At 43.4% G+C, this 25,051-nt stretch overlaps 1 protein-coding gene across 4 annotated transcripts in view; it reads left to right on the top strand.

Annotated features, from left to right (window-relative positions):
• LOC120534459 (gastrula zinc finger protein XlCGF8.2DB-like) overlaps positions 1 to 25,051 on the top strand; it is a 39,021-nt gene that overhangs the window by 7,493 nt on the left and 6,477 nt on the right. For all 4 annotated transcript variants that reach the window (XM_039762049.1, XM_039762050.1, XM_039762048.1 and 1 more), the window contains exon 2: positions 4,023 to 4,474. In XM_039762049.1, coding sequence (XP_039617983.1) covers positions 4,023 to 4,474 — 452 coding nt within the window. The remainder of the gene's footprint in view (positions 1 to 4,022; positions 4,475 to 25,051) is intronic.

Raw genomic sequence — 25,051 nt, 5'->3', positions numbered from 1 at the left:
ACTTCTTTTAAGTTTAGCTTTTGGAATTATAAGGAGACACTCATTTGAAGATCTAAGGTTACGATTTGGAATATACTGTAACGTGTCAGGCATTCCGATATATAAGATGGAGCGAGATTATTTAAGGCTTTATAAACCATAAGCAGTATTTTAAAGTCAATCCTGAAAGACACAAGTAACCAGTGTAGTGACACATGTAAGCAATGTGTTGCAAAGTGTGAAGCGGCCAGGAAGAGGATCGGCTCCTCTAAGTCTAAGGTCAAGGTTCTTTGTCAGAAAAGAGTGAATTTCTCTCTCCAGGTAAGGGTCGCACACCTGCCCTTAGTGGAGGAGTTCAGATATGTCAGGATCTTGTTTATAAGTGATGTCAGCAGGGAATGCGAGATTGATTGCTAGGTGGACTGGGGTGGCAGCAGCTGTTCTGTGGTGGTGAAGCAGGATTTGAGTCTAAAGATAAAACTCTTTGCTGTGGGTAATGGCTAAAAGAATGATATTGTGAATACTAAAGGCAGAAATGAGGATTCCTCACAGGGCAGCTGGGCTGACACTTTGTCATATGGTGACAAGCCCGGTGATTCGGGAGAACCCAAGAGTAGAGTCGCTGCTCCTCCAGATTGAAAGGAGTCATTTGAGGTGGTTTGGGCCTGTCTTATGGATGGCCTCCTCTCAGGTGGCTCCCACTAGGGATACTCCAGGCAAGTCTGACTGGGTGGAGACCTTGTGGCAGACTCGGGACATATTGGAGGGATTATATCTGTCAGCTGACTTGTAAATGCCTATGTGATGGGTTCAATCACAGAGAGAGCGGTTTTCCCAACTCATTCATGATATTTAACTGTTTCTAGCTTAAGTAACACTTTTGTAAATGGTTAAAGGTGCATTTATTTTTAGAAGTGTGGTTGCTGGAATGATGTAGCGCTCTGGTACTCCATAGGGGCATGCAGATGTGCTTCAGTATAGGTTGGCCTGGAATGTGTGTGTAAGGCTCAGAGGCCTACTAGAATGCACAAGCCTCTTGATAAATTGACATCATCAGTCATCCTTTGCAGTAGTCCACCACTATGGAACTAGGAGTGTGCACAGTTTCCAGCACACACGTAGAGGAAGGGTCCATTAGAATAATTTAGAAAACTGCTGGGAAGTGGACAGAGAGACTTTGCATTCATGCTGACACAGCAGCATGCACACTCATGAGTATGGGAGTTTGAACACTTCTGGTCATTTCTTGCCAGAACGTAACACCTCATGATGTGCACTCTAATTGGGAGACCTCCAAGAGTGTCAACCGAGATTGCAAGAAGAGACCCCTCAGCGGTATAAAACACCTGCACAGGTTTTTATTCAGCAGACTAGGATGGTCTATTAGACTGGAAATGAAGAAAGAGTTTAGAAATGGACATTTGAGTTATTTGTGTGAAGGGAGATGGTGAGCTGAGCTTTGTGCTTGTTTATTCTTTGGATTACTTTTGATTTCTTTCTTGAGTAACTTTGGAATTTTGAGATTCTTTGAAGGATGAAAACTTTTACTTTTTAACTGCACAGTTCATGGAAGCTGCCATCTTGTATATTGTAAAAGTATTAGTAGTTTTTCTTTTTGCAATTTCTTTTTTGTGTGACATTGACACTGTTTTAAAGAATTACATGACACTGGTGTCAGATTGTTGTTTTATTGGCACTTGCTGCAATAAAGGGCAGGTTTTGTTTTTGCACCTCAAATCTTGTCTCTCTGTCTCGCTCACTACTGGTTTCTGGTTGGTCATGACTTGGAAGATGACAAGGGTTTGAAGTGTGCAGTTGTTCGAAAGCATGGGGGTATCACAGTCTGGGAATACCCCAAAAAGAGCTAACATCTGTAGCTGGGGACAGACAGGTCTGGGCTGACCTTCTTGGCGTTCTGCAAGTGCAACCTATTGCAGTTTTGAGAAGATGAGATGGTATAAGAAGGAAGAGCTGTATTTGACATTTACCAAGGTTTCATAGATGTTTTAATTTAATTAAAATAAAGTAATGCTTTAAGCAAATCCAGTGGTTTGCCTTGCAGCACTTTTACATTAAAGCTCTATTAGTTTTGTGTCCCTGTAATTGCAATCCAATTGTGGAAGTCTTGGGAGCTCAAGTCAGGTCAGTCACCATTTAATTCATTTACTTCTGCAGAAGGGAAGTTCACATTTCATCAAAGCAAAGCACTTTCAAACTTGTAATGGGAACAGAGTTTTATAAAACCTGTTACTACAATCAAATATTACAATCATCTCAGCAGATAATAGGAGGAATGGTAGAACCGTTTTGATTGCTTTTAGACAGATACCAGGCAAAGGTCTATCTTACTGCCAAAACAGAAGGTACGCATCATGCATTACACAAAAGATGGAAAGCCAGTTTGTTCAGTCACTTGATGTCTTCTGTGGTTTGGCAAAATTAAGTTCCTCTTTCATCTCCCTTTTCCTGACAACACAATTTTGAGGCCCTACTTGTATAAACGTTCTCATCATAACAGCATTACAGTCTCCATCATCCAGGTATTGATTCTGCTGGCCTCCACAGTTGTGAGAGATGGTCATCATCTTCCAGTGTGTTGGACCTTCACGGCACACTTTCCAAGTTTGTTTTACACCTGATAATGTGATATCAAGAGTAGTGTGCGTTTTGTCTTGGTAGAGTAATATATTGCTCTACTTTCCCCTATTGTATTATTAATATGTAGCCTTTGTCAGAATGCCTCAGATCTCACAGACTTACCACTGTTTATAAGGTATTGTACCATATAACTTCTCCCCACCTTCCCTTCTACATCTATAACCTCAGGCAGGTGTTAAGTTACAATTTCAATAATGTATTATTGGTAATATTCATAAATAATAACAATATGCAAAGTACATTTGAATATTGGCAACCATACAACCTGATTAAATGCTGATGTGTAGTTTCAGGCGGCACACAGACTTGTTTAGTTACTTAATTTCGCTAGTTGAGGCATCATCTGTGGTCAGCTTTCTTCAGAACAGGCCGCATGCTTGTCTCAAAATGGCTGCCGAGCTGTGGCCTTCATTGTGTTGTCCTTTTCAGTTCATGCATCAATTTGGTAAGAGAGCAAGTGAGGTTAAGCAAGCAAATTTATAGATGCTCTATCCAACCCCTAGAGCCAATAGGACGTCATGGTACTTAAAGGCTTCTATAACTTCAGGCAATTAGGTGTAGTAAAAGACAAGCAGGAGTTAAGTTACACATAAAATTATGTATTATTTATAATATTCATAAATAATAACAATATGCAAAGTACATTTGAATATTGGCAACCATACAACCTGATAAATAGTGATGTGTAGTTTCAGGCGGCACACTGACTTGTTAAGTTAAGGCATCATTTGTGGTCCGCTTTCTTCAAAACAGACTGCATGCCTGTCTCAGTATGGCTGCCAAGATGTCCTCTTCATTGTATTGTTCTTTTCAGTTCATGATGTGTGAGATGATCCTTCATCAGATGTTGGTAAGAGAGAGAGTGAGGTTAAGAGAGCAAATTTATAGATTCTCTGCCCAACCCCTAGAGCCAATAGGACGTCATGGTACTTAAAGATTTCTGATACAAGCCAGTTCCAAACAGTCATACATCAGACCAATGGGGGAATAGAACACCTTCACACCCGCCCCCCAAACCATATGCTAAGGTAAAGCTTGGCAGTTAGGCAGCCTGGCTTTCCTATGGAGGTTGAGAAACATTTACCAAAGTTGTTTGAGGCACTACCCCCAACTCTGTTGTAAAATTCACTTTCCTGACTTAATCCTGGTAGGGGGTTGTAAGCATGAATGCTTCTAACTAATGAAATACTAATATTACATTGCATTGCCTAAGTTACAAATAAAGACATACAAAATATTTATCAACTTATATGCCAAATCTCAACAGTGTGTTACTGTCATCTTGATGTAAACCTTCAATGAGAGAGTATTGTAAGATGAAGTTCAAATGCCTTTAGATTGGAATGATGAAGTTTTGATAGAATTAAATCCTGCTCTTTCCACAGAGAGAAACATAAAGCTGCCATTTACTGTAACGTCTGGATGGATGTGAAAGCAGAGATGTGTGAGGCTGACATAAATATCATGGAGAGATGGACTGCAAGTGTCAAGAAGGAGGACTATGAATGGGAGTTTGACAACCTTAAACAGGCGAGCCTGAGCATTAAGGAAGAGGAGTGTGAACTGGGATCAGTAGACATTAAAGTAGAGGCTGACGAGAACTCTGTCATCCTTGAAGCACAGAAAAATAAAAGTTTGGAGAGTGTCAAGGAAGGCTACCTTCATCATGGATGCCAAGATGGAGCAATGACTGGGTTAGTCTCTTCTGAAAGCAGACCATGCTCATCTGTCAATGTAAAGTCTGAATCATTACAGTCTGTCACAGGGGGAATCGAGGAACATTCATCTGTTAGAGCTCCGAAAGATGAGCCACCACCTACAAAGCAGTCTGATAAAGGTACGTATACAATAGGAATATGTGTAAGTTTTAGGGCTGAGGGTGTGAACCTGAATGGGAGGTCTGAGCTTTTTATTCGTAGCATAGAAATGTATTGAAGTTGTAATGTTGTGCAAATACTCTAAGCCAATACGAAACCTCAGGTTATTGCTATGCCACAGTAAGGGTGCTACCAGAAAATTGTTGCTCCTTTTGAATTTCATGAGTTTTGGCATTCCTCCTGATGAGGTCTGATCTTCAGCTAAATCCATAAAGCAGAAAAACGCAGTTGTCTTGAAATGATAACACACAAACAAGTGGACTCCTTCTTGTCAGCCCTGATCACATTGTGAAAACATTCCCAGTCTAGTCTGTTTAAATTTCCTGTACCCTAACGTTCTCCTGTCGGACTTCTTGATAACATTTTTTTATTTGATGTTCCCTTGATAAAAGAAATCTTTCCAGGCCCTGCAGAAGCAACACAGGCCTAAACCACGATGCTCTCTCCACCATGACCTTGGTATAGTGTGTTTCTGCCAAAGATTTCTCATTCCCCCATCGAACATCCAAGTGGTCTTTTGCAAGCTTGAGATGTACAGTGACATTTGCTTAGAGAACGGTATTTTCCTCAATGCCATTCTGAACAGAGACTTTGTCAAGTTGAAGAGAGATCTGCAGGGCATTTGCTCTTTCTCTTGAGGGTCCTTTATCAGCTGTGTGCTCTTGCAGCGATCTCTGTAGAACACCCACTGCAGCAGTGAATGTCATCCATTTGTGCACAGCTTTTCATTCTATGGATTGATGAACCTCTCAGGCTTTTATGCATCTCTCCAGTTCTTCTTCTATCCTGGTTACACTCAGGATTTTTTCATAGACAGTTCATTTCTGCGATTTGTATCCTGCGTTTGTCTTCTTTCCTCTGGCACCAGCATTCCAAGCTTTACATCATAACTGGAATTACTAGGGTTTCATGCATTTTGACTTTTTTGTTTCGATTGCTACACTTTTTGATTTCTGTAGGTTGTTTAGTTTTCCAAAGACTGCAGAGGCGAGTCCAATTCCTCTTTTGACATCTGCCATGCTGCATCCATCCTGCGTCAGCAAGCCCCCCAGATAATCAATTGTCTTCACCTGTTCTGAGTCTTCTCCTCTCGCCACACACTGTCAAAAGCTTGTTTGAAATCTACACTCGCCTAAAGTATTATTAGGAACACCATACTAATACGGTGTTTGACCCCCTTTCGCCTTCAGAACTGCCTTAATTCTACGTGGCATTGATTCAACAAGGTGCTGAAAGCATTCTTTAGAAATGTTGGCCCATATTGATAGGATAGCATCTTGCAGTTGATGGAGATTTGTGGGATGCACATCCAGGGCACGAAGCTCCCGTTCCACCACATCCCAAAGATGCTCTATTGAGTTGAGATCTGGTGACTGTGGGGGCCATTTTAGTACAGTGAACTCATTGTCATGTTCAAGAAACCAATTTGAAATGATTCGAGCTTTGTGACATGGTGCATTATCCTGCTGGAAGTAGCCTTCAGAGGATGGGTACATGGTGGTCATGAAGAGATGGACATGGTCAGAAACAATGCTCAGGTAGCCCGTGGCATTTAAACGATGCCCAATTGGCACTAAGGGGCCTAAAGTGTGCCAAGAAAACATCCCCTACACCATTACACCACCACCACCAGCCTGCACAGTGGTAACAAGGCATGATGGATCCATGTTCTCATTCTGTTTATGCCAAATTCTGACTCTACCATTTGAATGTCTCAACAGAAATCGAGACTCATCAGACCAGGCAACATTTTTCCAGTCTTCAACTGTCCAATTTTGGTGAGCTCATGCAAATTGTAGCCTCTTTTTCCTATTCATAGTGGAGATGAGTGGTACCCGGTGGGGTCTTCTGCTGTTGTAGCCCATCCGCCTCAAGGTTGTGCGTGTTGTGGCTTCACAAATGCTTTGCTGCATACCTCGGTTGTAACGAGTGGTTATTTCAGTCAAAGTTGCTCTTCTATCAGCTTGAATCAGTCGGCCCATTCTCCACTGACCTCTAGCATCAACAAGGCATTTTCGCCCACAGGACTGCCGCATACTGGATGTTTTTCCCTTATCACACCATTCTTTGTAAACCCTAGAAATGGTTGTGCGTGAAAATCCCAGTAACCGAGCAGATTGTGAAATACTCAGACCGGCCCGTCTGGCACCAACAACCATGCCACGCTCAAAATTGCTTGAATCACCTTTCTTTCCCATTCTGACATTCAGTTTGGAGTTCAGGAGATTGTCTTGACCAGGACCACACCTCTAAATGCATTGAAGCAACTGCCATGTGATTGGTTGATTAGATAATTGCATTAATGAGAAATTGAACAGGTGTTCCTAATAATCCTTTAGGTGAGTGTATAAAGTTATTGTTCAGTGTTCGGTTTTGTTTGCAGTGTTTTGCTGAATCACAGATAACTGACCAGCTGTACCTCTCCCAACTCTGATACCCGCTTGCTCTTCTGTTTCTACGTATTGTGTTAGTCATTGTTGTCATATTCTTGTATAGACTTTGCCTGGGACACTCAGCAGGCTGGTACCTCTGTAGTTACTGCAGTCCTTTTCGTCACCTGTCTTGTATATTGAGACAATGATGGCTTTACCCCAATCTTTTGTACATTTGTTCTCTGTACAGTGTGTGCATCAAGTATTCAGAGCTCCGAATATTCCTGGTGCCTTTCCCTTTTTCAGTTCCATAATTGCTGTTTTGACCTCCTCTTCAAGAAAGTTCTCCATTGTTTGGTTCTCATTTCTTGTTTGCAGCTCAGTTAAATACTGCAACATCTAATGGGATTTGTACACTTCACAGAAATACTCTTTCCATCTAGCTTCTAGTTCTTTCTTAACCTTCTGTTGTTTGTCCCTCTTTGTTCTTAACTGTGGATAATTTAAAAAAGGAAGGTGTCGCAGCTTTCCTGCACTGTCTGTATAGTTTCTGTGTGTTATAGGATTTGTATTTCTTGGCACTTATTTTCTATCCATTTCTCTTTACTACGCAGTTTTGATACCCAAACTTTCCTTTGCATGAACATCTGACTCTACTGAGCTTCTGGAGAGCTCAATAGCACAGAGGGTCATAGACTAGACTGAGAATGCGTAAATAACGTGCTCAGCATGTACAGTCCAATTGTTTGTGTTATATGAGTTTTAAGTTAATTGTGTTAGTCCGTTATTGTGACGTAGCTGAAGATCAGAGCAAAACTGTCTGCAGGAATTTATGCCAAAGGTTACCAAATGGTACTCAAATTTTTTTTTTCTTGCCACTGCAAATTGAACTAGAACTTAACTTAAACTGAAGATTTTAAATATCACATTTGTCTCTTCCCGCTTCTATGTGAGGCCGATGAGTTTGATCAAACTTTCTCCATACAGCTCAGGTCTGCCCCTTTGCAAAGTCAAGCACTTTTCCTTCAGATCTTTTATGTATCTCCTTTTGCTTCAGCCTCCCTCATTTTCTTTTCTTTTCCTCTGTCCTTCCATTCCCATCACTCTTTTGCTCATGTATCCATTGCCTCTCCTCATCACATATCCATACCACTTCAGCCTATTTTCCTCTACTCTACTCTCTAAAATATATCACTTCTACTTTTGTTGTACCTCTGATCATCTCATTTCTAGTTCTGTCCTCTTCTGTATCTCCACACATCAATCTCAACATTTTTATTTCTGCCTCATCCAAGTTCTGCCCATGTCTCAGCTCTGTACATGGTATTACCATTGTCTTAAACACCTTACCTTTTAAATTTCCTTGATCACATAATATTCCCGACACATTCTTCCAATTATTACATCCACACTGCACTGTATAGGTTATCTTTGAATCTAATTCTCCATCCTGGTCTACCACTGATCCTCGATATTTACATGTATCCACTCTTCTCAATAGCTCTCTCTGAAGGCTAACTTATGAATCCTGATCATCATTAAACCTCAGATATTCTGTCTTCTTCCTATTAATCTTCAATCCCCTCTCTTCCAAAGCCATTCTTCTAACTTCCTCCTTTCTAGTGCTACACAACACATTGTTATTACGATTGAGCAGCACATGACAAGTACAGGAGTTTGACTGAACAGTCAGCATGGGTTCAGAGGAGGGAGGTCATGCTTTACTAACATGCTGGAATTCTATGAGGATGCAACAAAAGGACATGATCAAAGTGGAGAAGACGATATTATTTATCTTTCAGAAAGCATTTAATAAGGTGCCACATTGAGAGGTTGGGCATCAAATTAAAAGAAGTGGGAGTTTAGGGTGGTGTTTGTAGATGGGTGCAGAATTGGCACAGACACAGGAAGCAGAGGGTGATGGTGTGAGGAACCTCATCAGAATTGGCTGAAGTTAAGAGTGGTGTTCACAGAGGTCAGTGCTTATAATCTCTCTATTATAAAAAGAAATCCTGGAAAGCAAAAGCAAGGCGACGATACGTGATCTTCTCCGAAGTTCTCGGTAGACATTTAAGAAGACCCACGAGAGAAAAGAGACTTGCCACGGAGCGTCTCGCGGGGACCGTAAACATGAGACTTGGTGCCAAGAGTTTGTCCCAGGGCCGTCTCACAGGGACGTGGAACATGAGATTCTTGAAAGACACGCCCTACTTACAAAAGATATCATATAAGAGCACACCCATCAAAAAACAGTCAGTCGCAGTAAAAGCACGTAGTGCACACAGATGATGTGCTCTCAACACATACAGTGGTGTGAAAAACTATTTGCCCCCTTCCTGATTTCTTATTCTTTTGCATGTTTGTCACACAAAATGTTTCTGATCATCAAACACATTTAACTATTAGTCAAATATAACACAAGTAAACACAAAATGCAGTTTTTAAATGATGGTTTTTATTATTAAGGGAGAAAAAATCCAAACCTACATGGCCGTGTGTGAAAAAGTAATTGCCCCCTGAACCTAATAACTGGTTGGGCCACCCTTAGCAGCAATAACTGCAATCAAGCGTTTGCGATAACTTGCAATGAGTCTTTTACAGCGCTCTGGAGGAATTTTGGCCCACTCATCTTTGCAGAATTGTTGTAATTCAGCTTTATTTGAGGGTTTTCTAGCATGAACCGCCTTTTTAAGGTCATGCCATAGCATCTCAATTGGATTCAGGTCAGGACTTTGACTAGGCCACTCCAAAGTCTTCATTTTGTTTTTCTTCAGCCATTCAGAGGTGGATTTGCTGGTGTGTTTTGGGTCATTGTCCTGTTGCAGCACCCAAGATCGCTTCAGCTTGAGTTGACGAACAGATGGCCGGACATTCTCCTTCAGGATTTTTTGGTAGACAGTAGAATTCATGGTTCCATCTATCACAGCAAGCCTTCCAGGTCCTGAAGCAGCAAAACAACCCCAGACCATCACACTACCACCACCATATTTTACTGTTGGTATGATGTTCTTTTTCTGAAATGCTGTGTTCCTTTTACGCCAGATGTAACGGGACATTTGCCTTCCAAAAGTTCAACTTTTGTCTCATCAGTCCACAAGGTATTTTCCCAAAAGTCTTGGCAATCATTGAGATGTTTCTTAGCAAAATTGAGACGAGCCCTAATGTTCTTTTTGCTTAACAGTGGTTTGCGTCTTGGAAATCTGCCATGCAGGCCGTTTTGCCCAGTCTCTTTCTTATGGTGGAGTCGTGAACACTGACCTTAATTGAGGCAAGTGAGGCCTGCAGTTCTTTAGACGTTGTCCTGGGGTCTTTTGTGACCTCTCGGATGAGTCGTCTCTGCGCTCTTGGGGTAATTTTGGTCAGTCGTCCGGCCACTCCTGGGAAGGTTCACCACTGTTCCATGTTTTTGCCATTTGTGGATAATGGCTCTCACTGTGGTTCGCTGGAGTCCCAAAGCTTTAGAAATGGCTTTATAACCTTTACCAGACTGATAGATCTCAATTACTTCTGTTCTCATTTGTTCCTGAATTTCTTTGGATCTTGGCATGATGTCTAGCTTTTGAGGTGCTTTTGGTCTACTTCTCTGTGTCAGGCAGCTCCTATTTAAGTGATTTCTTGATTGAAACAGGTGTGGCAGTAATCAGGCCTGGGGGTGGCTACGGAAATTGAACTCAGGTGTGATACACCACAGTTAGGTTATTTTTGAACAAGGGGGCAATTACTTTTTCACACAGGGCCATGTAGGTTTGGATTTTTTCTCCCTAAATAATAAAACCATCATTTAAAAACTGCATTTTGTGTTTACTTGTGTTATATTTGACTAATGGTTAAATGTGTTTGATGATCAGAAACATTTTGTGTGACAAACATGCAAAAGAATAAGAAATCAGGAAGGGGCAAATAGTTTTTAACACCACTGTATAAAGCGTATAAGGACAATACGGAGAATAGAGACCCAAAGGCGTTGGAGAGAAAAAAAGGCAGATAAGAAATTATGAAAGCAGTGGAATTCAAAAGGCTCAAACAAAAGAGGGTGCGATACACATGCAGAGAAAGGTACAGAATATGAAAGCAGTAAAATTAGAAAGTATTGTAACGTCCCAGCCAGGTTGAGGCCTTTTTGGTTTTAAGTGGCTGTTCGGTCCGATTGAGGGAGGGCAGAGTATATCACAGAAGACTGATAGCGGGGTATTGATTGATGTGGTGGGTGGTGGGGGGTTGGGGGGGGTCTTGATTGGGGCGAGATGCAGGGAATGAGGGATTGGAGAGGGTGCTAGAAAGTTGTGTTTGGGTTACGAAGTCAGTGATTGTTCAAGTAAAACTTTTTTGACACTTTATCATATCAGTCGGTACAGTATCAAAGAAAAGATAGGAGATCGCTTTACCGAAAAACAAAAGGTGATTAATCATCAGAACCAGATGTAATTGAAAAAAGAGCAGGACAAATCGAGGTCAGAAATAAAAGGCAAAGAGTAGACAACAAAGTCATTTCCCATTCGCATCATTCAATGCACAAAACGTGGATTCATACAATAATAGACTATACGCTATGAGAATCTGTGGAACAGTTAAAGCAACGACAAGTTGAATTTCTAAGAATACAGAATTTGGTCAGGTGTATGTTTATGATCACGGAGAAGCAATGCAAATTTTAACAGGCAAAAAGGAAGGTAATGTATATATTCCGAGAATATCATTACACATCAAAGGAGATTGTGATAACCAATTTGCATTAAAATGTTTACAGTTTACCATGAGAATAGCTTTTGCTATGACAATCAATAAATCACAGGGGCAAACATTAGAAAAAGTCGGATTATTTATTAGAGAAACAGAAACAATATTCACTCACGGGCAGTTATACGTTGCGTTGTCACAATGTGTCTTCAAAAAATATTGTTTTTAATGAAGCTTTTAAGTAAAAGTGTAAATGTATATCTATCTATCTATATAGAGATATAGAGAGAGAGAGATATATATATATATAGAGATATAGAGATATAGAGAGAGAGATATATATATATAGAGATATAGAGATATATATAGATATATATATTGTCAACAGCACCCGAGCACAGACAGGCAGACATCTTGTTTTTCACAACCACCACACGTTTATTTACCCTATTTACAGTTCTTTGGTCACAAAGACCCCCAAATAATGGTCACAAAGACCCCCAAATAATGGTCACAAAGACCCCAAATAATGGTCACAAAGACCCCAAATAATGGTCACAAAGACCCAGTTCAGTGCACAAACCCCAAATAACACAAAGTCCTGGCCACAATGCCTTTCTTCGGGCCGCCTCCACTCTCCACTGCTTCGTCCTCCTTCCACCCGACTCCAGCTCTGAATGAAGGGAGACGGCCCCTTTTATAGCTGACCCGGATGAGCACCTGGTGTTCCCGGCATTCTTCGTTACGCCCCAGCGCGGCGGAAGTGCCGCTGTCCTCCCGGCTGCTCTCCGGGCGGCGTTATAAATCTTCCCCCCAGCACTTCCTGGTGTGGCAGGAGTGCTGGGGAAACAAGTCCCCAAGGCATTGGGGCGCCTCCTGGCGGTGACCACGGGCTCCTACAGGAAAAGGCTTCCATGCCCTTGACCCGTGGTCCCCAAAGCAACCCGGAAGGCTTAACCCCACGTGATCCAGGCAGGGCTCTGACCCTCTTCCGTCCCTCCTGGCGCCCCGCCGGGTCATGGCCCCTGGCATCCCTGACAGTGCCCCACAGCCAGCGAAGACCACTCGTGGGAAAGAGCGACCGTCCCTGAGGGCAGCAGAGCCCCGAAACGGGTCCCACTCGAGGATAGCCGGGGTCCGGCCCCGCACTCCTAGCAGGGACAGGGGCGGAGACACAATCCGAGCACCAGCCCTTGGTGCATCCCTGGGCCTCGCCCAGGTTGTGCTCCCCCCTTTTACCGGCACTCCGGGCCTCCTCGATCGGCACCCTCCAAGACCTCCAGCGCCTTTGTTCCAGCCACTCGTTCCCCGTAGGCTCCTCCAGCTGTGAGCGCAGCTGCGCACCGGCAGAGAGATCATTCCGCTGACGGCCCGACATCAGAGGGCTGTTCCGCCACGAAGGGGTTCCTTCAGCCCGCCCGGGGTCCGTCCCTACAAAAGAGAACACAGGGGCAGAACCGCTGCCAGCACCCAGCTCGTGCCATGCACGGGCAGCGCTCCCTCCAATCACCCCGCACTTGCCTGATCGGCACCCTCTCCGCGCTTCCATGTCCCTCTCGATGATGGAGTCGCCGGCACCGCCTGCTCTCTCTCTGCCTGCCTCAGGGATTCCCTCTGCTCCCCCAGAGGGCAGCCAGCCATACGCTGCACCCAGCAACGCTGCCTCACCATATTGGAGGAAGCAGCACCCAGCCGCTAATCCTCCCTTCACTTGACGCCTTTGACGGTACGCGACTCTGTATTAACCAACACAAGCCCCTTTCCCGTCTGCGTCCCTACAGTACAGCCGAGGCCGCAGCCAACTCGGGTGGAGGGCGCTAGGACCCGGGGCACTAAGCAGCCCGTGTCCCTTCTGCGTCCTCTCAGACTCCCCTCGCCCAAGATACAGCCATTAGCACCGCACTATTTGTCGGAGGGCTGCTTACTCGAAACTGCTCATCGTTATCACAACCATTTTCGGCAGACCCTCCCAGTTGCTGTACGGAGTCGGCTGTACTCACCAAATCCGCCGTACCTCTCCGGCTGGAGATTCCAGCGCCGCGCCGTCCCGCTGTCAGTCGAAACTTCCGTAAGGTCGCGCCTTCTTCTCCAGATCCCGCACTGCAGCCCGGAGGGCACGTAGCAACTGTAACACACTCTGCTCTGCAGGCTGAAGGCACGGCCCCAGATCCGCCAGAGCAGCCAGCAAGGACAGAAAGTCAACCGACGCGAGCCTACCTGTACGCCAGCCTCCGACGCCGCCACTTCCTGTGGGCCCTCTCCTCTGGCCCACGGGTCTCCCCGCCCGTGGATTTAACGTTCCTTGGTCCCGCCTCTTTGGTCATTGGCGGGCACCCAAGACACACCGCCCAACCGCGTGCCTGTCAGGGGGAGGGACATCCGGTCCGCGGCCATCTTGCCTCCCTTTTCTCGGCGTCGATATGCCTGCCGGCAGCTCTTTTGTTGCCAGCAGTCTTCGAGACGCAGCGTCTCCTTCTCCGCAGCCTTCGCGGCTGCCGCCGTGCTGCCAGCGCCCTGCAGACCGACATGCGCCCGCCACCGACGTGAATACGGGAAGTCCCTGCCGGAGACAGAAAAAACACGCCCGGCCCTCCCGGGCCAGCTGCCACTAGGCAGGGGACTCACCTTCCCGGACCCGCCCAACCGAGGACACCTCCTCGGCGAGGCTTCTTCCGACGCCATGCCGCCTCGCCTGCAGCAACGGCACGATCCCTGGAGACCGCTGCTCTCCTGCTAGGCATACCGCCCGCCCGCATCAAGGGCGTATGGCCAACAAACGGACCCCTGGCGGTCCGTGGGGTTTCTTTTCTCCGCGGGGCTGTGTGCACGCAGCACCGCTGAACGCGTGGTGTCCCCTGCTGCGCCCGCCGCCCACAACAAATTTATTTGTTGCAGGTCCCCGCCTTGCAACAGGCGGAGCATCCTGCCGGCTACGCCAGATGTCAACGGCACCCGAGCACAGACAGGCAGACATCTTGTTTTTCACAACCACCACACGTTTATTTACCCTATTTACAGTTCTTGGTCACAAAGACCCCAAATAATGGTCACAAAGACCCCCAAATAATGGTCACAAAGACCCAGTTCAGTGCACAAACCCCAAATAACACAAAGTCCTGGCCACAATGCCTTCTTCGGGCCGCCTCCACTCTCCACTGCTTCGTCCTCCTTCCACCCGACTCCAGCTCTGAATGAAGGGAGACGGCCCCTTTATAGCTGACCCGGATGAGCACCTGGTGTTCCCGGCATTCCTTCGTTGGCCACGCCCCAGCGTGGCGGAAGGGCCGGCTGGCCTCCCGCTGCTCTCCGGCGGCGATAATCTTCCCCAGCACTTCCTGGTGTGGCAGGAGTGCTGGGGAAACAAGTCCCCAAGGCATTGGGGCGCCTCCTGGCGGTGACCACGGGTTCCTACAGGAAAAGGCTTCCATGCCCTTGACCCGTGGTCCCCAAAGCAACCCGGAAGGCGAACCTCACGTGATCCAGGCAGGGCTCTGACCCTCTTCCGGTCCCCCCTGGCGTCCCGGCCGGGTCATGGCCCCTGGCATCCCTGACAATATACACATACACATCTCCTTTGGGGTGCGAGGAGCTGTTGCTGGGGGTGCCAGAATCCACTGAGGAAGAAAAATTTAAAACATTATTTGTACAAAATCTTAATTTATCTATCCATTCCTAAATAATTAAATGGGCAGGCTATTTCGTATCAGTGCAATATGCTGCTTGTTAAAACGGATGACTCGTAATCTTACGTGCACTTAGTGCTGCGTGGGTATTATGAACTATCGTATTTGTTCAAGTTCTATTTAAATTTTAAATATAAGTAATTTTTATTTGGTCGACAGAAATATGTTTAGTAGGAATGAAAGTTAAATTTAATCATCATTGCATAAATTTTTCTTCAACATAGAAATTTAAAGACTAAATCCAACTTCCATTCCTACCAAAGATATTTCTGGCGACTAAATAGAACCTACTGTAGTATTTCCAAATTCGAGCTATTGAGCTGTTGCCTGCCTGCCTGCGTCACCCTCGCTTCGATCTTACTTTTTCCGTTCATTTAATCTTGGCTAGTCGGAAATATTATAACATGGAAGGAGGATTACACCGAGTATGGCTTTACCAAAACAATCATTGATGTTGAATAAAGTATCTATGATTCCTAAAGCTTAAATTGGTGATCTGGTTTTCTGCGTTAACCTCATATTTTTCATACTTCTTCCCAAACAGGGGTTGAGAGTAAAATGAATCATTAAGCTGATATATATATATTGAATATATTGAAATAGTTTTACTATCAAATAATGCAAACAGTACGCGGCACGTGCTTCGCCCTAATTGTGGGCTCATCAGGCAGTATACACAGGCACTGCACCCACTCTCGCGAATCGAACCTAAGACGTCAGCGCTAAAGGTGAAGCCTCTCATGTTGCGCTATGGTGTGTGGGTCGTTTATTTGACAGTATTGTAGATCGGGGTGTGTGTATGTATATATATATATATGTATATGTGTATGTGTATGTGTATGTGTATGTGTATGTGTATAAAAATAACTTTTGAGAATGCAACGTATAGTTTTGTCCAGGAGGAAAGCAATGTTGCCTCATATCAATGGCAACCTTTTGTAGGGTGTGTCCCTGAGACTTATTCATTGTCATCGCGAAGCAGAGCCTTACTGGAAATTTGAGGCATTTCAATTCAAATGGGAGATCAGAGGGTATAACGGTGATGCCAGCAATACATTCAGAGTGTGGCGCTCTGCTTTTTCTGTGTAGCTGCCTTCACACAGCCTCTCCGCTGCTTTATAAACGAACGCCATAGAAAGCCATCACCTTGTAAATTGTGTAATGCGTTTTTTGAACAGGTTTGATGCATGGAAGTGATCACTCGTACTGCGTTCAGTAAGTTCTCGTGAGCTGCTATCTTGTGTGATGTTGCGATGTCTACGGCTTAATTTAATGTTATCTAAGACCCTGGTACTTAAGTTTCTGGCTGCACTCAGGTTGTAATATGACGAAGCTGCGCAAGCTCACTTGAGAATGCAAGTATAGTTGTCCAGGAGAAAAAGCAATCTTGCCTGAAATCAATGGCATCGTTTTGTAGGGTCTGTCCTTGAGACTTATTACTTGTCATCGCGCAGCTGAGCCTTACTGGAAATTGGAGGTATCTGAATTGAAATGGGAGATTAGAGGGTATAAAGGGGTTGCGAGGAATACATTGAGTGTGGAGAATCTCTACAGACAGCGTGTGTATTAACTTGTGGCTTTTTCTGTGAGTATTTGGTGGGAGTCTGACGAAGTTGCTTCGGAAGACGGCGTTAGCCGCGGAGCTCAGCTCAGAGCGAAATGAGGTAAATGGGAGGGGATAGGATGACGTGACTCCCACCCGCCTTAACTGTCAATCCCCACAAACACAGTCTCGAATTTGCATAAGCACACCTCTTCACCTACAATTTTAACTTAGTTACAAAGTGATCAAAACTCTCGTTTATATCCTGCGTCCTCTCATTAAACTTGTATCCTGCATTACCCGTGGGCATGAGAAACACCAGCGGCACCCTGTCTATTAACTTAATTTAAAGTTTAGGTTTACACCTTTCTTTCCGAAGTAGCAGCACTTATTAATATGGTAGTATATGTCACTCGCTGGCTTCTTATTGTTTCGCTGCCTTCTCAATTATATAATGCATGTTTTCTTCAGCGCGTTTTGGAGCTCTTCCTTGTTTTCTACGTAGTGCGTTGACAGTCAGTTCACGTGATTACGTGGGAGGCGTGATGATGTCACACGAAACTCCGCCCCCCACGGAACTGGCTGAACTCCATTACAGTAAATGGAGAAAAATACCTTCCAGTTATGACCATTACGCGTAGAATTTCGAAATGAAACCTGCCCAACTTTTGTAAGTAAGCTGTAAGGAATGAGCCTGCGAAATTTCAGCTTTCTACCTACACGGGAAGTTGGAGAATTAGTGATGAGTCAGTGTGTGAGTGAGTGAGTCAGTGAGGGCTTTGCCTTTTATTAGTATAGATATAACTGCAGAAAAAGAACCTGTGTTAGGGTGCAACATTGACACCCCTTTAATACGACCACGTTGGTGGTGCAACGGTAACAACTGTTGACTGGTAATCAAAACTTCACGGGTTCGACCCTGGACAAATCTGTTTTGAGAAGTGAGCTGCTCTTACTCTTACTACTAGCCAACCCGCGCCGTAGCATATGCCGCATAATCAGGCCGCTTTTTAAATGATTTTTAAGCAAAGAGGAAAAAATAAACATTTGAAAAATCCGTAATTTAATAAACCACCAAGAAAAGTAACATTGCAACAATGCACGCTACAAACCAACATACAATTGTCCTTGACTGAAAACCGGAGGAGCGCCTTCTCCTTCCAAAGCGAAGGACGGGGTTGAACGGCGCTCGTTCAGTACGCACTGCCCGCTTATGTGCCCGCCCCAACTCCCTACCTGAGTCGCTTTCGTCTGTGTACAGTCCACACGCACCTGTGCGTCACGTTGACTGTTAATTTTCCAAACTCCGCCTCAGTCGGTTTCCACGTTGATTTTTCATTATTGTTTGTGGTTCTGGCTGCTTTTTTTTTTATATATATAATCCACCAAGTCCCCCGACCATGGGGGGCTTTACAAAGGGCAGGGACGTAATCAGTGCGAGCATATGACCCCCACGTACTGGGAATTTCTCGTTCGTGGGGAACAATTGGAAGCCACGGTCTCCATCACGAATGGGGTTCAACGGCCTCCCCGCGCCGGGTAGACACACGTTGATCCATTCAGTGTAGCGCGCTTGTAGTACCGGGCATACAAGTGCATCACAGAGCTGTTAATGCTCAATCTCACGTGGCTGAAAGCCACTTGTCCCTCTAAGAATTTGGACGCCGACCGCTGTTGGGTTGTGTAACTATTTAGCAGGCGGGACTCTCGCTAGTTTTCGGAAATAACCAGCCAAATCGCTCTACCAACTAAGAACTGCCATGCACCACCACCCACAGAATCGAGAAGGAGCTATCAATCTGTCAATCCTGTCCGGGCCGGGTGAGGTTTCCTGTGTTGAGTCAAATGAAGCAAAAGGCTCCACACCTGGTGGTGCCCTTCTGTCAATTCCTTTAAGTTTCAGCTTTGTAACCATACTCCCCCCTGAACCCAAAGACTTTGGTTACCGGTTGCCCGGGTCATGGGGATGACGCCGCCGGATCGCCTGTTGCGGGGCAATGCATTGGTGAAGCAGGTGAGACGGTAATGAAACAGAGGCACAGGGCTTATTGGTTTTTAAAGACTGCTTCCTTCATTGGGTTTTAACCAATGCACGGAACTAACCAACACACAATCGTCGGTGTGACGCGGAGGGTGGAACGGGAGGAGAGGAGAAGGACATCCACTCCACTCCGCTCCCTCCGTCATGCTAGTCTGCTGGTTTCTCTTTCAGTATACACTGCCTGCTCATGTGCCCACCTCCAACTCGTCACTCGAGTCGTTGTCGTCTTTGTACAGTCCAGATGCACCTGTGACTCACGTAGACTTTTCATTGCTCTGCGCGGTTTTGGCTGCCTTTCTATATATAATCCACCAAGACACCCGACCACGGTGGGAGGGGGGTGTGTACAAAGTGCAAGAGTATCTAAGAAGACGCATGTTTGTCGCGGATGCGAATTGCTGTATGTAGCGTGTAAAACAGTTTGCTATAGTACACGCGGTCGTGGGTCGTAACCGAAAACTCGTTTTTTAAAGACTGCTCACTTCATTGTGTTTTAACCTCAGTTGTAAAGGAACATTTTAAGGATCCCATGGGATACCCTTTGCAAACCGTTTTACACGCCGCATATGGCGATTCACCTCCGCGAGAAACGTGCCTCTATTAACAGTCAACGTGGGTCGGAGCTGCATGTGACCTCTACGACAGATGAATATAAATGACGCCGGTTTTTCTGTGTCGTCGCGTCCAAGTTGGTGGACGTGGCTCTGTGAGTTGTCGTCGTATCCAATGGTCTTGGAGTTGGTGGGCGTGGCTCCTTCCTGCGTGCGCCATAGGTGTCTCACTTGTCGGCGGCTTAGTGAATCCATGCCCATTCCGGCATGCTTTCCATGGTTGTCTTGCCTTAGTGAATTATATATATATATATATATATATATATATATATATATATATATATATATATATATATATATATATATATATATATATATAATATATATATATATATATATATATATATATATATATATATATAGAAGATTTTAGAATAAAAGCATACATTTGATTTAGTTCTGTAACACCCGGTGTAAATTTATGATACTTGTAAAGTTTAGCTTTGTTTTTTTTTTTTTTGGGTTTTTTTTGTTTTTTTATTCAGTTTTATTCTCTACTTTGATACAGAGGTAAAAAGTCAACGGCACTCGAAATGCTCCGAGTGTTTAAGCATCGAACACCATGCAAGCCAACGACTCTAAGTTAGCCTGTCCACAAATGAAGAGGGTAAAGTTGAATGACAAGCGAATGAATATGCACCTTGATGTGCACAGCAAAAGTCTTGAGGAGAACATTGAGGAAATTTCCAAATGGCAACAGAGATGTTATTTTAACTAAGGTATATAGCTCTAGGGCAGGGGTGGGCTGCAGGTTGTTGTTCCAACACAACTGCTTAATAAGAAGCCCTTATTCTTCAAGTAACACTTCTGCTTCATTTTTATTGTGTCACTTATTAGGACTTTGAACCTTTATTGCTTATTTTAGGCTTAAACAGCTGTATTTTCAATTTATTATTAGCAACAAGATTTAAATGACAAAAGAAACCAGCAGTACTCCATTTAGCTTGTTTCCATTTAAACCTGAGTGTATTTATCATGCATTATTTCATTTACTTAAATTAATAATTAAGCAACTGAGCTGGAACAAAAACCTGCAGCCACTGCGGCCCTCCAGGACTGACTTTGTTCACCTCTGCGCTAGGGCCATCTTTACAGTATTATTATTATTAGTAATAGCTAGGGCTGTCTGCTCAAATATCACCATTCTAATATAAATCATCGTTTTGTCATGTAGGGTCCTACATGACCGTATTTTTCCCCTTTATATTCTTTATTGTGTAGAATTAACCAAAATGCCTCAAATCCCATACATTGCCACTCTGTGGTCAGGTGCACTACTCCCAGACACTTTTCTTCTTTATCTATAACTTTAGGCATTTAGACAGAGTGTGAAAACAAGTAGGAGAAAGATTTATAATTAATGTATTTTTAAGTAATACTAGGGGGCTCCAGCCCCTGCTCGCTTCGCTTGCCCACCCCTGGGTTTGGTTTACCGGATACACAATTTAAAGAGATTGTTATTTTAATGGGAATTGTTACATATGTATTATTTTAATGTTTACTTTTAAACATTAGTAAAAACAATATTTGGAATTAACTTTTCTTCAAGATCGCATTGAAATTAGATTAGTGTTTGGACTTGCATCGTGACAACACAATGTATAACTACCTGTGAGTGAATATTGTTCCTTTCTCTCTAATAAATAAAATGACTTTTTTCGAATGTTTGTCCATGCTCTTTCTTCTTCGCTTAGTCATTGACGTGTCATCTAGAACGTGTAAAATCATCATCCTGATAAAATTTATAAGAGCTGAGAGCGCAGGAAGTGTGTCTCACAAAAGCATTCACATGACTGAGGTTAGATGATCCTAGTCTTGTTTGAAAGAACTTTGTAAGAAGGACGTGACTTGAAAGAATCTTATGTTAAAAGTCTCAGTCTCACGGGACTTCATACCGTGACAACATTTTTGGAATATTTTAATTCTCGCTGGCAACACGAATTGGACGATCTACAAGTCTCCGACTTAAAGTTTAAATCTGAATAATATGTTCAATCTCTTTTCACTGCTCCGTTATTTCACCGAGGAATTTCCATTTGTTTGCGCTAATGTTATCTTTACTATCCTTTTTTGAGACCTTTGAATTTTTGTACTTCCATTATCTCTAACCTGCTCTGCATGTGTACCGCGCCAAAGTTTTTGAGTTCTTTATGACAATTTACTTTGTCATCCATCCATCCATTATCCAACCCTCTATATCCTAACTACAGGGTCACAATCCCAGCCAACACATGGAGCAAGGCAGGAAACAAACCCCGGGCAAGGGCGCCAGCCCACCGCAAATCTACTTTGTCATCTACTGTTTTATTTCCGGCCCTGGGTAAGGTTAATTCTCTTGGCACAAAGACTCGTCTTGCAGGACATATAAGTGTCTCTCCAAAAAATCACGTCTCGTCTTCTTCGAAGATTTTATAAGATTTTTTTTTGTTTTTTATAATAGAGAGACATTTTAGTCCTCCAAGCAAATAGAATGTGGCTTTCTAAACCAAGACCATACAGCCTGATTGTGATTGATGTGTAATTTCAAATTGCACAATAACTTGTAGTTGCATTGGTTTCTTTCTGCTAAGCTCCTCATCTGCACAGAACCAGGTAGCCTGCTTTCTTCAGGTCATCATCTGGTCTGCTTTTATCAGGATGCAACATTGCAGAGAGAAGAGTGCATGCTCCTATTGTCCCCGTGTAGCTCCTGACAAACACGCACCTTTCTGGGCCATCCACCAATGGAATAGCACAGGCAAGGCCGCCCCACCTCAAGCAATTTTGTTTCTTGTCAACATCCATCCAATAAACAACCGTGAATGAAAATGCAAGACATTAAGCAATAAAACTCGCCCTCTCTGTCAAAGGTGGCCAGCAATTCAGTCATACAAAAAACTGCATTCCTAAAATTTTGGGGGTAGAGGGAAGAAAAAAGGAACCGACTTGCTCTTTAAATGTTACAACAGGTAAAATGCTAATTCTACAATTTAAAGACATGCAAAACATTTAGCAACTTATAGGCAACATATCACTCTACCCCAATCAAATATACACTGTGTGCACAATTATTAGGCAAGCGAGTATTTTGACCATATCATCATTTTTATGCGTATATTCCAACTCCAAGCTGTATTAACTTGAATGCTTATTGGATTTAAGCACGTCAGGTGATGTGTATTTGTGTAATGAGGGAGGGTGTGGCCTAAGGAGATCAACACCCTATATCAAGGTGTGCAGAATTATTAGGCAGCTAGTTTTCCTCAGGCAAAATGGGCCAAAAAAGAGATTTAACTGACTCTGAAAAGTCAAAAATTGTAAAAAGTCTTTCAGAGGGATGCAGCACTTTTGGAATTGCTAAGATATTGGTGTGTGATCACAGAACCATCAAACATTTTGTTGCAAATAGTCAACAGGGTCGCAAGAAACGTGTTGAGAACAAAAGACGCAAATTAGCTGCCAAAGATTTGAGAAGAATCAAACGTGAAGCTACCAAGAACCCATTATCCTCCAGTACTTTCATATTCCAGAGCTGCAACCAACCTGGAGTGCCCAGAAGTACAAGGTGTTCAGTGCTCAAAGACATGGCCAAGGTAAGGAGGGCTGAAACCCAACCACCACTGAACAAGAAACATAAGTTGAAACGTCAAAACTGGGCCAAGAAATATCTGAAGACAGATTTTTTCAAAGGTTTTATGGACCGATGAGATGAGAGTGACTCTTGATGGACCAGATGGATGGACCTGTGGATCAGTAATGGGCACAGAGCTCCACTCAACGTGGAGGTGGGGTACTGGTATGAGCTGGTATTTTTAAAGATGAGCTAGTTGGACCTTTTGCATTGAAGATGAACTCAAAATCAACTCCCAAACCTACTGCCAGTTTTTCAAGACACTTTCTTCAAACAGTGATACAGGACAAAGACCATGATTTTTATGCAGGCCAATGCTCCATCACTTGCATCGAAGTTCTCCACTGCGTGGCGAGCCAGTAAAGGCCTTAAAGATGAAGGAATAATGACATGGCCCCTTCCTCATCTGACCTAAACCCTATCGAGAACTTGTGGGCACTTCTTAAACGCTAGATTTACGGGGGAGAAAAACAATCCACCTCTCTGAAGAGTGTCTGGGAGGCTGTAGTCACTGCTCCACAAAAAGCTGATCGTCAACAGATCAAGAAACTGACAGACTCCATGAATGGAAAGGCTTCTGACTGTTATTGGAAAGAAGAGTGGCTATATTGGTCATTGATTGATTGATTGATTTTTTTTGAAATGTCAGAGATGTTTATTTGTAAATTTTGAGGTGTTTGTTTATTATTCTCACTATAACAGATGAAAATAAACAAGTGAGATGGGAACATTTTCATTTTTCCTTTAGTTGCATAATAAATCTGCACACTAATAGTTGCCTAATAATTGTGCACATATGTATTCCCCTGATGATGTTCACACTCACATTTCCGTTGTGAAACATTCAGGTTTCAGGTTTATTAACATTTTGGATTGACTGATAGCACTGTGTTTGTTCCATATTAAAATTAATCCTCAAAAATACAACTTGCCTAATAATTCTGCACTCCCTGTATATATAAAAAAAACTGACATTCAAACATGAAAGTTCATTGTTTCTTTTACCTTGCACTAACTCTGGTTTTGTGTTGCTTAACTCTTTGAGGGCTGAATATTTTTTTCCAAAAAACAATGGTTTCACTCAGAAAGCAACATGAAATGTCTGTTGCTGCATGCTGTGGCTGTCAGTTTGACAAGAATGTGCGGCTTGCTTGCTTGCTGCCAGGCTGTCTTCGCTTGGCTGGGACAGCAGCAGTGGTCATGGTCGCAGTGCATTACAATCTGGTTTCTAACTCATTGTTAAGTGGCAGTCCTCCCTTGCGGACATTGTCAGTACCACGACTAGCTGGGGACCGATCAGCTGAAGCTGGAACCTCACATTCGTTTTCGATCAATTGTATCAAGTCCGACAAGTCATAGTCCAGTTCAGAGATAATAGGCAAAACGTAGTCCACGGAGTATTTTGCTTTACGCATTCGCTTTGATCTCTCGCCAAATGTCAGTGCCATTTTTGCCATAGTGTGCGCCTTGCTACTCAGGAGAGGGCAGGGATTCTTGGTCAAACCAATGAATCTAGCTTTCCTTCTAGCAATGAGAGTCCAACTAAAACATAATTGGTTTTGTCACACTTTACAGTTGATTACCATCGTCAACTCCTCCTTTTGACAAAAGTCGACATCAGCCCTAAAAGAGTTAAGATATTCTGAACAATATTGCAGGATTTTATAGATCTATAGACATTCAGGATTAACCAATATGTATTTCTAAATAGTTAATGTCTATTGTTATTCAATTGTCAGTGTTCTCTGAATTTTTTTTAGACTTTCATTTAGCTACTGGGTTAACAATGCATACTGTCTTTGCTTCAAATGCATCAAAAAAAAGTACACTTTATAGTTTTGTCATGAATGCTCAAACTTATTCTACAGATAATAATGTATTTGTCCCTGGGAGTAATTTTGGCTTTTCATGGAAGTTGTTTGAATAAATAAATACATAAATATGTAGGTAGATAAATAAACTGCTCCAAAAAATTAATGGAATACTTTGAAAACATATTA

Source organism: Polypterus senegalus, chromosome 8, assembly GCF_016835505.1.
Source record: "Polypterus senegalus isolate Bchr_013 chromosome 8, ASM1683550v1, whole genome shotgun sequence".
NCBI lineage: Eukaryota > Metazoa > Chordata > Cladistia > Polypteriformes > Polypteridae > Polypterus > Polypterus senegalus.
This window is presented reverse-complemented; position numbering and strand designations above follow the sequence as displayed.